This window comes from Pseudophryne corroboree, chromosome 6, assembly GCF_028390025.1.
Source record: "Pseudophryne corroboree isolate aPseCor3 chromosome 6, aPseCor3.hap2, whole genome shotgun sequence".
Taxonomy (NCBI): Eukaryota; Metazoa; Chordata; class Amphibia; order Anura; family Myobatrachidae; genus Pseudophryne; species Pseudophryne corroboree.
In genome coordinates this window covers 150,616,923-150,631,452 of record NC_086449.1, presented here as the reverse complement: position 1 = coordinate 150,631,452, position 14,530 = coordinate 150,616,923, and the positions used below count along the sequence as shown (strand labels likewise).

The window sequence follows — 14,530 nt, the reverse complement described above, 5'->3', positions numbered from 1 at the left end:
TACCAGGTCTTATTGACTAGCACCACAGCATTGAAGGTTGCTGAGAGAGAGACTTGGGTCCATTCATCCCACTGCAAGAAGGTTGTTGATCCCGAGAAGTCCCGTGATAAGGAACAGACGGTAGAGGTTGTATCACTGGAGTGTCTGTTCCAGGAGGACTGAGGCGGCACCTGAGCCTTGAAGATCGAAAGCAGCTGTCGACTCCCCTCTCCCTTTTATTGTTTTCTCCACTCCCCATCCCCTCTCCCTTAAAATTTCTTTTTCCCCCTTCTCATTCTTCTCTATTTCCTCCTCAAAGATGGACTTGCCCCAAGAGACTGTGATCCGGATTTTGATGTTAACCATGATGTTGACCAGAGCAGTCTGTTCCGGCGAGAGTACCATAGAGGTCGAGAGAGGTTCTGGAATGGGTTCCGATTATGATGATGGAGGCGTAGTTTTCCAAGATCAACCAAACCAACAAGCAAAGGCGAGTATCAGAAAACGATCCGATAGAAGAAATTGTGATGGATTGTTAGCTGAAGAAAATTGTATCTGTAGGCTCTGTGATAATCTGGTTGAAGATGGATGCATAAAGAAATGCCAATCTAGTTTTAATATCCATATGGACCGGCATCCATTGAGTGACTATCACTCTCTAGTGGGTAACGTGTTAAACCAAACAGATTGTTGGGTATGCTCTCAAGTACCTCAGGGTCACAGTAAATCAGGGCTAGTACCATTTCCTTTAACGTTAGGGGAGGTACTTGAGCTAAGTGGTGGGAGACCGGTGGACCGGAGGTTTAACATCTCCAGCCCTCCTAGTTTGAAGCTCCACCAATACCATGTGGATAGGTCCCTCATATGTTTTAACATCTCCAATCCCAGAAAACCGGGAAATTGGGAAGTGTCATGGAGCAACCTTACCATGACCTTTTCACATAGAGCAGATAGAATGCCTACAGATACAGAGCTCGTACGCCACATAGCCAGTAGAGGAAAATCTTTTCGGTATCGATATACCTTAGGAAATAGGATTACTAGAGTTGGAGAGGTATCACCAGGATACTGTGCACATATCGTACAAACCGATACGTGCATTAGGCAGATGGAAGAATTAGGGTCAGGAGATTTCACCTGGAAGGTTTGTAACATGGTCATGTCCTTCTCCGTCCCATATGTTCTCCCCGATGATGCATATTTCATATGCGGGAGAAAGGCGTACAAGTGGCTTGCCCCAAACTCTGAAGGATTGTGTTATATTGGAAAAGTATTGCCTGAAGTGATGACTGTTACACATGACAAAATGAAGGACATACACCGTGGTGCCCAAGCTCCTTATACTCACACTCATTACGAGCACCGAGTTAAAAGACAACTGTCAGAAAGGTTAGAGCATCCGGCCTCTGATCTTATCCATGAATCCACCGGGATTCAGGTTCTGGTAGCGTTAGATTTCACTCGCACCGCTCGAGGTGTGATGAATTATAGATACATTTCCGCACTCGCCAATTTGTTAGATAATATCACTGAAATGTATGATGACACGTTTAGATACACTGGAAGAGAACTTCAAGCTTACAAAACAGAACTAGTTCAGCATAGGATGGTTCTTAATTATCTTACAGCAGTAACAGGCGGATATTGTGTTACATTGGCAACACAGTACGGCATAAAGTGTTGCACGTATATCACAAATAGCACCGAGGATCCGGTAGAGGTCATAGACCAAAAGATGGACGATATTCTGCAGTTAAAGTGGGAATTTCGTCGAAAACACAATCTCACCCTTGCTGCTGTAGGTAATGAGCTGACTGGTTGGGTGTCATGGTTGAACCCGCGAAATTGGTTCTCCGGTTTAGGAGACTGGGCTCAAGGAGTCATAATGGATGTTGGAAAGTTTCTACTATGTATCTTGGGTGTCGTTATATCGATTGGATTGATATTTAGATGCGGGCAGGCTTTAATGAGGTGCAAACAAAGTACAAAAGTGATGAGCTTGAGGAGTGAGGAAACCGTAATTAACCTGGATTTGATTTATGACCCAATGATAGAAACCAGAATGTGATGAAAATGCGATTATACGGTCCGTTTCTTTCACCTGTTTTTCTGCTTTTCTCCAAGATACAAAGACCCCCTTGGACGAGGAAGCTGACGAGACGAGATGTATACAGACAACGGATTGACCAAAGAAGAAGATTTGACAACTTTAAATATGGACACTTGATGAACTTTGCCATGGATCCCCAGTTTCCCTAGTACTTTTAAACTCACGCTAGCCCAACATTTTTTGTAAATCTGATGGCTCAGACAAAGCTATTTGCTCATGCCCAAGGAGCAATACAGCGCAAAGAAGACGACTCTCAACAGATACCGAAAACAACTTCGACGACAGATGTACATTTCCCTGACATAGAATATCATTGCATTTTTCGTAAGTGTTCTTTATCTTCATCTCTACAACCCTCAGGTAATAACACACATAGTCGATAGGGAATACAGGCACAGATAGCAGCAACCACATACCTCCCCCATTCATGTATCATCAACTAAAATGTGCATCCCCATTTTGTTACAACCACAGCCGAAATGAGCTCGGTAGAGTTTGACAGCCCATCCACAGACCTGTACCACAGGATAAGAAGGAATTCAAATGTATACTTCGCAATACCTCGAAGCTTGATTTACCACACGTACGGCACGATGATACATGACCCTCCAAACATGGACTCATACACACATGCTTCTACTTTCTCACTAGGTCATACCCTCTTCACACCTACTCCACTCTTCTCCCCTACCCAACCATGGAAATCAATTAACCCCTGACTTACATTTTTCTCCTTAAATGTTTTGTGGCAGTTATTATTGACTGCCAAAGGGTGGACTGTCAAAGTCAGAAAAATGTCTCAATGCACGTTGCCATATTTGCACCGCACACTGGTCCGCGCTGCGCGTGCGTACGCTCTCCCGTGGAAGCGCATACCCGCAATAGCGTGCACACGCAGGCGCGGTATGCGTATTTACGGTAGAGTTTATGTGGTCGTAGCGTGCGACTCATTCGTTACATATTTTCACAATTAATGTAGTTTATAGATCATGGTCCCTTTGATAGATTCTGAAAGTTTGGTTAAAATACAATGTCCCAGAGCTGAGGAATCCCTCTTTATATCGTACGAAGGGTCTAACAGGAATCATACAGCAGTGTTTGGTACCCATCGGAAGAGTATTTAATTAGCAATATTCCGGTGTTGGTTTGGAGCGTATTAATCGCTCGTGCGAATAGTTATGGACATAAGAAGTTTATGTCCATTTCTATTATTTACACATACTCAGGTATGCGGCGGGAAACCCAGTTTCCCACCCACCTGAGCTGTTGGAAATCGTCACAGCCCACCTGTATGAATCACCCTATGACCTTTTGTTATGATGCAGGGCCGAATTCCTTCGGCCAATGGACAATGGGATTGTAGGACCAGGAGATTGCATTGTGTGTGGGGCATAAATAGGCAGGCCGACCACATCCAGCTCACTCTCTCATCAACGGTTATCTGCTGATAGCCGGGAGCTGGATATCGAGGCGCAGGCGATCATACCCTTTGTGCGTAAGTTTCTCTCCGTAATCATTGTCTTTCTGTGAGCCAATTTCTCTCTCTCTCTCTATCTCTCTCTCTCCTCTTTTCTCTTATATCTCTCATAGTCTTATAGTATTGTACTGTATTGCATTCAGGTCAGTGTAGTATTGTCTTTTTTGTATTTATTGTTTAGTTCTGTGGTTAGGAAGTCTCTGTTATATTGTAGTGTATCATTTGTACTGTTAACCCCTTTTTACAAGTATATTAGATATAATACAGTTAATAGGCTTTGGAACCTAAACCAGTATCTGTGTATTTTCTATAGTGTTAAGTGTTCACTTGAGCGTCGGTGACGCTCAAGCAGCTTTGTAGTTAGTCAGGCTACACAAGGTTGCACTTACACCCTGTACTCACATTAAGGTATTCAGTGTATTTCATTGGTATAAGGTTTTAACATAAAGGTATAGTGTTGTGAGCGTCTGCATCGCTGGTGACCTCCTCGTGGTCTCGAGCGTACGCTACGCTACAGCGAATCATTCCCCTAGACATAGCCAATAACGTGTCCTGTGATCACTGGGCCGTGAGCGAACGTGACGCTTGAGCGTCTCGCCTACGGCTGAGCGATCGCTACGCCAATAGCGTACCATTACGGTACTTCTTAAGTAAACAGAGTACAGTGTTCTTAGCTTCATAAAGGGTTGTTTATACGACAAGGAATTTAGCATTGTCAATTGGATCACCAACGCGGAAGGAACACCCGCTGTACTTCCGTATCCAGGATCATTCCCAGAAACGACAATCCCCGGGTTGGTTCCAAATGTGACTTTGGAAAATTCATAATCCACCCGTGACTCTGAAGCAGCCGTGTTGTGAGAACAATGGATTGGAGCAACCTTTACCTGGACAATGCCTTTACCAGGAGATCGTCCAGATAAGGGATAATGTTCACACCCTGTTTTCGGAGTAGCATCATCATCTCCGCCATCACCTTGGTAAACACCCTCGGTGCTGTGGAGAGGCCGAACGGCAGAGCCTGGAACTGAAAATGACAGTCCAGCAATGCGAATCGGAGATAAGCCTGATGCGGTAGCCAGATCGGAAATGTGAAGGTACGCATCCTTGATATCCAGGGATACCAGGAATTCCCCGTCTTCCAGACCTCCTATCACCGCCCTGAGAGACTCCATCTTGAACTCCTTTAGAAAGATTTTAGATTCAGGATAGATCTGACCGAACCATCCGGTTTCGGTACCACGAAAAGGTTTGAATAGTAACCCTTTGTCAACATGTGCGGTGGTACCGGCACAATGACTTGTGCCTCCACCAGCTTTTGGACAGCGTCCTGTAGCACTGTGCTGTCCTGCAACAGAGTTGGTAAGCCCGACCTGAAAAAACGATGAGGGAGACTTTGAAAATCCAGCCTGTATCCCTGAGAGACAATATCTACCACCCAGGGATCCAGGCCGGACGAGACCCAGACCTGACTGAACTGCCTGAGCCTCGCTCCTACAGGCCCCACCTCCGGGCCCTCCCGTCCACCGTCATGCGGAGGACTTAGGGGTACCTGAAGCAGGCTTTTGTTCTTGGGAACCTGCAGCGGCAGGTTTCTTGGACTTAACCTTACCTCCCCTGAAGAAGGCATTGGATGACTTGGCCTTTCTGGTCTTGTTGGGCCGAAAGGACTGCTGCGTAGCTGAGGAGAATGATCTCTTCGGAGCAGGAGCTGCTGAGGGAAGATACAGAGACTTACCCGCTGTAGCGGTAGAAATCCACGCGTCTAGGGCTTCCCCAAAGAGAGCCTGGCCTGTATAGGGTAGCGACTCCACACTTCTTCTGGATTCAGCGTCGGCCGACCACTGGCGGAGCCACAGTCCCCGACGAGCTGAAACAGACATGGAAGAAATTCCCGCAGCTATGGAACCAAAGTCTTTCATGGATTCTACCATGAAACCTGCAAAATCATGAATGTTGCGTAAATACAATGCAACCTCATCCCTATCTATCGTATCCAAATCCTCCATCAAGGCAGCTGACCACTTCACTATTGCCTTTGTAATCCATGCACTAGCAATAGTGGGATGTAATATGGCCCCCCTGAAGCAGTGTACACTGATTTCAGAGTATTATCAATTTTCCTGTCTGCCGGCTCCTTTAAGGCGGTAGATCCCGGTACCGGTAAAACCACCTTCTTTGAGAGTCTGGATACAGATGCGTCAACAATAGGCGGGTTTTCCCACTTTTTCCTATCCTCCTCAGGGAAAGGAAAAGCTACCAGAATCCTCTTAGGAATCTGAAACTTCTTTTCAGGGTTCACCCAGGCCTTTTTAAATATAGCATTCAGCTCTTTTGACGCAGGGAAGGTTAGCGAGCCTTTCTTGTTTTCAGTGAAGAAAGCCTCCTCAACCTGCTCAGGTGTGTTATCATTAACATTTAACACATCCCTGATAACCTCTATCAACAACTGTACCCCCCTTGCGAGAGATGCGGACCCCCGCAATACATCCCCATCTGTAGTGTCAGAATCGGTATCCGTGTCGTCCTGTGTTACCTGCACAAGCGCACGTTTGTGGGGGTATATTGTGGGGTGACCCGAAGTACCCGACAAGGGCCACACATCCACCGAGGACTGCAATACCTGGGTTGCATACTCATTACTGGCAACCCTGTCAGAATTCTGAGAAATCCAAGTCCTGATAGAGGAAAACCACTGCCTTGCTGGAATCTGTGCTAAACCAGTGCTAAATGATTGCATGGAATGGGATCATCCTGAGAGGATAAATCCTCTGCAGCATATGACACTGTATCCCTGGACATTGCTGCTAGTGACCACCAAACACACCACACACACACAGGATGGGGTAAGACAGAGTTTTCCTCCCAAGAATTGCAAGAGAGAGACAGAGATTGGAGCCAACCCACACCAGCGCATAAACCAAGGAGAAAACCCCTTTCCAGCGCTGACTTGTGCACCTTAATAGGACACACAGTCAAGTAATTAGCCTCCCCTCCCTTCTACAACCCCCTGGTTCCGTTACAGTAAGCTGGAGCTGCTGTGGAGGGATCAGGATCTTCCTTCAGCTTGTCAGCATGCAGGAAAATGGCGCTGGAACGCTGCAGGTCCGCTCTGAGAAGCTCCGCCCCCTTCCCGGCGCTGTCTTCCCGCTCTTCTGAGTTTAAATTTGGTCTGAGGAATTGTGCTGGCTGGGATCCCTGGGGCCCGACAGGCTTGCTGACGAAAAGTGAGGGGTAAGCGCTGGCCCAGGGCGCCCCTCACAGCGCCACACAGTGTGCCTCTGGTACCGTCCGGGAGCGCGGTTAATACCGCGCTCCCTACCCTGTTGCCACCATCTTCAAACCGGTCCCACGCTTGCTAGGGGGGTTGGTGACTAACTCACCACTTTCTTCAGCTCTGTAAGGGGTTGGCGGCATGCTGCTGGGGTGAGCAGTTCAGCCCCTCTGGAGCTCAGTGTTCAGTCAGCGGAGTCAGTGGCTCAGACCCCGCAGGGCGGACACTGCTCCCCCCCCTTAGTCCCACGCTGCAGGGAGGCTGTTGCCAGCAGCCTCCCTGTAAAATTAAAAAACTCTAAAACTAAACTTTATTAGGAAAGCTCAGGAGAGATTTTCTAAACCGAGTCTGGTAGGAGGGGCATAGAGAGAGGAGCCAGCCCACACTCTTAAACTCTTAAAGTGCCAATGGCTCCTGGTGGACCCGTCTATACCCCATGGTACTAATGTGGACCCCAGCATCCTCTAGGACGTTAGAGAAAAGTAAATTAGATCATCAGATCGATCCTAAAGATGCATACACACTGAGCGATATAGTAAACAATATCATTCATTGCCCCCCTCCTGAGCGATATCATTTACTATATCGTCCAGTGCGTATGCAGCCGACGGCGGCTGATGCACGGCCCCGCGGGTCGTTAGCGATCCTCGTTGTCGGGCGTACATGCAGCTCAATTTGGACTCATCATCCAAAGCTGTACGTACAGCCCGCCCACAGTATGACATCACTGTGCGATACCACAGTGCATGCCCGCCGTCAGGCGGCCCAGGAGGGGACACACTAGGTGATGTCGCTCACGGAGCACATCGCCTAGTGTGTACCCACCGTAATACTTTCCAAGGTATAGATATTTTCCTTGGATAAATAAATATAATGATATACCCTAGAACAGGCCTGGCCAACCTGTGGCTCTCCAGCTGTTGTAAAACTACATCATGCCTTGCCACAGTTTTGCTATTAGGGAATGCTAAAACTGTGGCAGGGCATGCTGGGATGTGTAGTTTCACAACATCTGGAGAGCCACTGTTTGGCCAGGCCTGCCCTGGAAAGTATTAGGATCACTCTGATGAACTAATTTACTTTGTTACACTGGCCTATATATATTTGTGTGTGTAATAAATTGATTTTAATTTTTATGTGGTCATTATTGTGCTCTTTTTATTTAGGTTTTTTCCTTCATACAAAAACTATTTACATGAGAGTATTCAGAGATACTTTATAGGAGCAGCAATATATTGTCCTTAATAGAAGTTCACAGGGTTTATTTTATTATATTACATTGTGATTAGTTACGCTCAGTTTATAATCTGGGGTTTCTTTCTCTCTAAGGAGGGTATCCAAACCGGTGTTTGTTTCTCACATTTTTCCAGTGTTTCACAGATTTTTTATTTATTTATTTTTATCAAATATGGATCGCCCGAAAAAAAATAAAGCTAAACTCCCAAAAACACACAGGTTCAGTGAAACCTGTGTGTTTTCGGTAGAAACAGAAATGGGGCTGTTTCCGGGGATTTAGTTTCGCCTGCCACAAAATCCCTGATAAGCCGCGTCTCATGCCGGCTTATCGGGGCTAATTAGATAGCCCCCGATGGGACAATTCGCACCGGTAAATTACCGGGACTAATTGAATATCCCCCTAAGGGGTCTATTCTTGAAGCTGAAAATAATCTAAAATTTTGAAATATTAAACATACACTACTCTGGATGATTCTTTTCTTCCTCTCTTATACGATTTATTTTCTTCCCTCTAACCTCTTACTTCTGCGTTTGTTTCTCACATTTTTCCTCTTCCGGGGTGCAGAGGAGGGATTTTACTTACAAAATTGGTGCCTACTACTGGGGGGATCCCATCTTGGGTAAGACATTGTTGTAGTAAGGAATATAGCAGAGGACTGGTAGGGTGCCTTGAGGACTGCGTTTGGGATCCTCTGGAATATGGGATGTGAGCCCCACCCTACTATGATACGGCTACATTGCACTTCATTCACATACATGTTTTCAATATCTATTGATAAGAAATTAATCCAATGCAACATGCCTGTATTGTTGTGTTCCACAGTTGCACAGATGGTGTAGTGGCCAGCATTACTGTCTCACAGCACTGAGGTCATGGGATCGATTCCGACTGTGTGGAGTTTATAATTCCTCCCACAATCCAAAACTATACTAGTAGGTTAATTGACTCCCAACAAAATTAACCATAGTATGTGCGTATATCTGTGGTAGTAAATATAGGCTGTAAGCTCTACTGTGACAGGGACTGATGTGAATAGCTGAATATTCTCTAAAGCGCTGCGGAATATGTGTGCACTATAGAAATAACTGGTAATAAAGAATAAATAAATGTGCATTCCAAGACACAAGCATTTCACAGGAACTTCCTGACCATGACACCTATACCTGACCGTAACACAGGCACTCTAAGAACATAAAATATACAGCACTCCCTGACCATGACACACAGGGACTCCATGACACCCATACCTGAACAGAACATGACACAGTATACTCCCTGACCATAACACAGGCTCTGGCACGCCATGCCATTGCTCATATACTAGCTGGTGCACATCCACGGGTAACGCGAACACACATGCAGTCAGCGCCTATATGGTCTACACCATCCGCGTCATCCTGAGACTTGTAGTGCCACAAAGCACGGGAGCATCATCATTCATTCACAAATGCAGCTCTGAGGCGTTGCCTTATCAAGCGCACACGACTACATAGTACATACCGTTGACTGCCACCGGGCCGCAGCTGTACAGACGTGGTGGTGCCTGTGCCGCCCAAGGGATGGGAGGAGTAACGTCCATGGGACGGATAAGACGAGGCCTCTCCCAGGAAGAGCCTCAGCAATGGCCGCCTCCCAGTCCCTCCCGCCTGTGTTGGATATGAATCACGTTTACCAGCACCGAGCATTGCACCGTTTCTAATTATTCACGCTATTTACTAACACTGCGCTTTACATTGCAGCCATCCCCAGCAAGCTGTGGCCGGTCAGCTCCTATCTAGTTCACACTGTGAGAGCAAGTGCTGTGGTTAACTGCAAATAATAACTCTCATCTTATAACCATGTCACATGTCTAGGTATAGGACAAGGCCAAAAAAAAACTAACATATATATATATATATATATATTTCTCTGACGTCCTAGTGGATGCTGGGAACTCCGTAAGGACCATGGGGAATAGCGGGCTCCGAAGGAGGCTGGGCACTCTAGAAAGATTTATGACTACCTGGTGTGCACTGGCTCCTCCCACTATGACCCTCCTCCAAGCCTCAGTTAGATTTTGTGCCCGGCCGAGGTTGGATGCACACTAGGGGCTCTCCTGAGCCCTTAGAAAGAAAGTATAGATTTAGGTTTTTTATTTTCAGTGAGACCTGCTGGCAACAGGCTCACTGCAGCGAGGGACTAAGGGGAGAAGAAGCGAACTCGCCTGCTTGCAGCCGGATTGGGTTTCTTAGGCTACTGGACACCATTAGCTCCAGAGGGATCGACCGCAGGCCCAGTCCTTGGTGTTCGGTCCCGGAGCCGCGCCGCCGCCCCCCTTACAGAGCCAGAAGCAAGAAGAGGTCCGGAAAAACGGCGGCAGAAGACATCAGTCTTCACCAAGGTAGCGCACAGCACTGCAGCTGTGCGCCATTGCTCCTCATACACACTTCATACTCCGGTCACTGAGGGTGCAGGGCGCTGGGGGGGGGGCGCCCTGAGAAGCAATAATAACACCTTGGCTGGCAAAAATTCCACAATATATAGTCCCAGAGGCAATATATGTGGAAAATACCCCTGCCAGAATATGGAAAAAAGCGGGAGAATAGTCAGCGGAAAAGGGGCGGAGCTATCTCTCACAGCACACTGGCGCCATTTCTCCTTCACAGATCCGCTGGAAGAAAGCTCCCTGGCTCTCCCCTGCAGTCTACACTACAGAACAGGGTAAAAACAGAGAGGGGGGGCACTAAATTTAGGCGCAGTATATAATATATAGAAAAAGCAGCTATAGGGGACATAACTCAGTTAGTCCCTGCATTATATAGCGCTCTGGTGTGTGCTGGCATACTCTCACTCTGTCCCCCCAAAGGGCTTTTGTGGGTCCTGTCCTCATTCGGAGCATTCCTTGTGTGTGTGCGGTGTGTCGGTACGGCTGTGTCGACATGTTTGATGAGGATAATGATGTGGAGGCGGAGCAGATGCCTTTAGAAGGGATGTCACCCCTGCGGGGCAGACACCTGAGTGGATGAGCTTATGGAAAGTAATGAGTGCACGTATAGACTCCTTACATAAGATAATTGACGACATGCCAAATGTGGGACAGCCGACTTCTCAGCTCGTGCCTGCCCAGGCGTCGCATGGGTCGTCAGGGGCTCTAAAACGCCCGCTACCGCAAGCAGACCCAGATGTCGACACTGATACTGACACCAGTGTCGACGACGATGAGTCTAACCTGATGCCCACTAAGGCCATTCACTGCATGATTGAGGCAATGAAAGAGGTGTTACACATTTCTGATATAACTACAGGTACCACTAAAAAGGGTATTATGTTTGGGGAGAAAAAACTACCCGTAGTTTTTCCCCCATCAGATGAATTAAATGAAGTGTGTGAAGAAGCGTGGGCTTTCCCTGATAAAAAATTGGTAATTCCTAAGAAGGTACTAATGGCGTTCCCTTTCCCGCCAGAGGATAGGTCACGTTGGGAAACACCCCCCAGGGTGGATAAAGCGCTCACACGTTTGTCTAAAAAGGTGGCACTACCGTCTCCGGATACGGCCGCCCTCAAGGAACCTGCTGATAGAAAGCAGGAGGCGATCCTGAAGTCTGTATATACACACTCAGGCATTATACTTAGGCCAGCTATTGCGTCAGCTTGGATGTGCAGTGCTGCCGCTGCGTGGTCAGATAAACTGTCAGAAAATATTGACACATTAGACAGAGACACGATCCTGTTAACCATAGACCATATAAAAGACTCAGTCTTATATAGGAGAGATGCACAGAGGGAAATCTGCCGACTGGCATCTAAAGTAAGTGCATTGTCCATTTCTGCTAGGAGAGGCTTATGGACTCGCCAGTGGACAGGAGATGCAGATTCTAAAAAGCACATGGAAGTGTTGCCATATAAGGGTGAGGAATTATTTGGGGATGGTCTCTCGGACCTAGTTTCCACAGCAACATCTGGGAAGTCAGCATTTTTACCCCATGTCCCCTCACAGCCTAAGAAGGCGCCGTTTTATCAGGTTCAGTCCTTTCGGACCCAGAAAAACAGGCGTGGAAAAGGCGGGTCCTTTCTGTCCAGAGGCAGAGGTAGGGGAAAAAGGCTGCAACAAACAGCAGGTTCCCAGGAGCAAAAGTCCTCCCCCGCTTCTTCTTCCAAGTCCGCCGCATGACGGTGGGGCTCCACAGGCAGAGCCAGGTACGGTGGGGGGTCGCCTCAAGAATTTCAGCGATCAGTGGGCTCGCTCACAGGTGGATCCCTGGATCCTGCAAATAGTATCTCAGGGGTACAAACTGGAATTCGAGGCGTCCCCACCCCACCGGTTCCTAAAATCTGCCTTGCCGATTGCTCCCTCAGACAGGGAGGCGGTGCTAGCGGCAATTCACAAGCTGTATTCCCAGCAGGTGATAATCAAGGTACCCCTACTTCAACAAGGCCGGGGTTATTATTCCACACTATTTGTGGTACCGAAACCGGACGGTTCGGTGAGACCCATTTTAAATTTAAAATCCTTGAACACGTACATAAAAAAATTCAAGTTCAAGATGGAATCGCTCAGGGCGGTTATTGCAAGCCTGGACGAGGGGGATTACATGGTATCCCTGGACATCAAGGATGCTTACTTGCATGTCCCCATTTACCATCCTCACCAGGAGTACCTCAGATTTGTGGTACAGGATTGCCATTACCAATTCCAGACGCTGCCGTTTGGCCTGTCCACGGCACCGAGGGTATTTACCAAGGTTATGGCGGAAATGATGATACTCCTTCGACAGGTATCAGTGCATCGCTGCACACGGGTCCTGGGAAAGATGGTGGCTTCTTACGAAGCAATTCCCTTCGGCAGGTTCCATGCCAGAATCTTTCAGTGGGACCTGTTGGACCAGTGGTCCGGATCGCATCTTCAGATGCATCGCTTAATAACCCTGTCTCCAAGAACCAGGGTGTCTCTACTGTGGTGGCTGCAGAGTGCCCATCTTCTAGAGGGCCGCAGGTTCGGCATACAGGACTGGGTCCTGGTGACCACGGATGCCAGCCTTCGAGGCTGGGGGGCAGTCATACAGGGAAGAAACTTCCAAGGACTATGGTCGAGTCAGGAGACTTCCCTTCACATAAATATTCTGGAACTAAGGGCCATCTACAATGCCCTAAGTCAAGCAAGATCCCTGCTCCTACACCAGCCGGTGCTGATCCAGTCAGACAACATCACGGCAGTCGCCCATGTAAATCGACAGGGCGGCACAAGAAGCAGGATGGCGATGGCAGAAGCCACAAGAATTCTCCGATGGGCGGAGAATCATGTACTAGCACTGTCAGCAGTGTTCATTCCGGGAGTGGACAACTGGGAAGCAGACTTCCTCAGCAGACACGACCTCCATCCGGGAGAGTGGGGACTTCACCCAGAAGTCTTCCAGATGCTGGTAAACCGTTGGGAAAAACCACAGGTGGACATGATGGCGTCCCGTCTCAACAAAAAGTTAAAAAGATATTGCGCCAGGTCAAGGGACCCTCAGGCGATAGCTGTGGACGCTCTAGTGACACCGTGGGTGTACCAGTCGGTTTATGTGTTCCCTCCTCTGCCTCTCATTCCAAAGGTATTGAGAATAATAAGAAAGCGAGGAGTAAACACAATTCTCGTGGTTCCGGATTGGCCAAGACGAGCGTGGTACCCGGAACTTCAAGAGATGCTCTCAGAGGACCCGTGGCCTCTACCGCTCAGACAGGACCTGTTACAGCAGGGGCCCTGTCTGTTCCAAGACTTACCGCGGCTGCGTTTGACGGCATGGCGGTTGAACACCGGATCCTAAAGGAAAAGGGTATTCCGGAAGAAGTCATTCCTACGCTTATTAAGGCCAGGAAAGATGTTACGGCAACGCATTATCACCGCATATGGCGGAAATATGTTGCATGGTGCGAGGCCAATAAGGCCCCAACAGAGGAATTTCAACTAGGTCGATTTCTGCATTTCCTGCAAGCAGGAGTGGATATGGGCCTAAAACTAGGCTCCATTAAAGTACAGATCTCGGCTCTGTCGATTTTCTTTCAAAAAGAACTAGCTTCAGTACCTGAAGTTCAGACATTTGTGAAAGGAGTGCTGCATATTTAGCCCCCATTTGTGCCTCCTGTGGCACCTTGGGATCTCAACGTGATGTTGAGTTTCTTAAAATCACATTGGTTTGAGCCACTAAAAACCGTGGATCTGAAATATCTCACGTGGAAAGTGGTCATGTTATTAGCCTTGGCTTCAGCCAGGCGAGTGTCAGAATTGGCGGCTTTATCATGTAAAAGCCCTTATCTGATTTTCCATATGGATAGGGCAGAGTTGAGGACTCGTCCCCAATTTCTCCCTAAGGTGGTGTCAGCATTTCACCTGAACCAGCCTATTGTGGTGCCGGCGGCTACTAGTGAATTGGAGGACTCCAAGTTGCTAGACGTTGTCAGGGCCCTGAAAATATATGTTTCCAGGACGGCTGG

At 47.7% G+C, this 14,530-nt stretch overlaps 1 protein-coding gene across 5 annotated transcripts in view; it reads right to left on the bottom strand.

Moving 5' to 3' along the window:
* GPAT2 (glycerol-3-phosphate acyltransferase 2, mitochondrial) overlaps window positions 1-9,882 on the bottom strand; it is a 264,394-nt gene extending 254,512 nt beyond the window's left edge. Inside the window, exon 1 of one of the 5 annotated variants that reach the window (XM_063932035.1) lies at window positions 9,578-9,882. In XM_063932035.1, coding sequence (XP_063788105.1) covers window positions 9,578-9,762 — 185 coding nt within the window. In that variant the 5' untranslated portion in view covers window positions 9,763-9,882. Of the gene's footprint in view, window positions 1-9,324; window positions 9,522-9,577 lie in introns of those variants that run through there. The other 4 variants (XM_063932036.1, XM_063932033.1, XM_063932034.1 and 1 more) reach the window with 4 other exon arrangements.
* Between the last annotated feature and the right edge of the window lie 4,648 nt (window positions 9,883-14,530).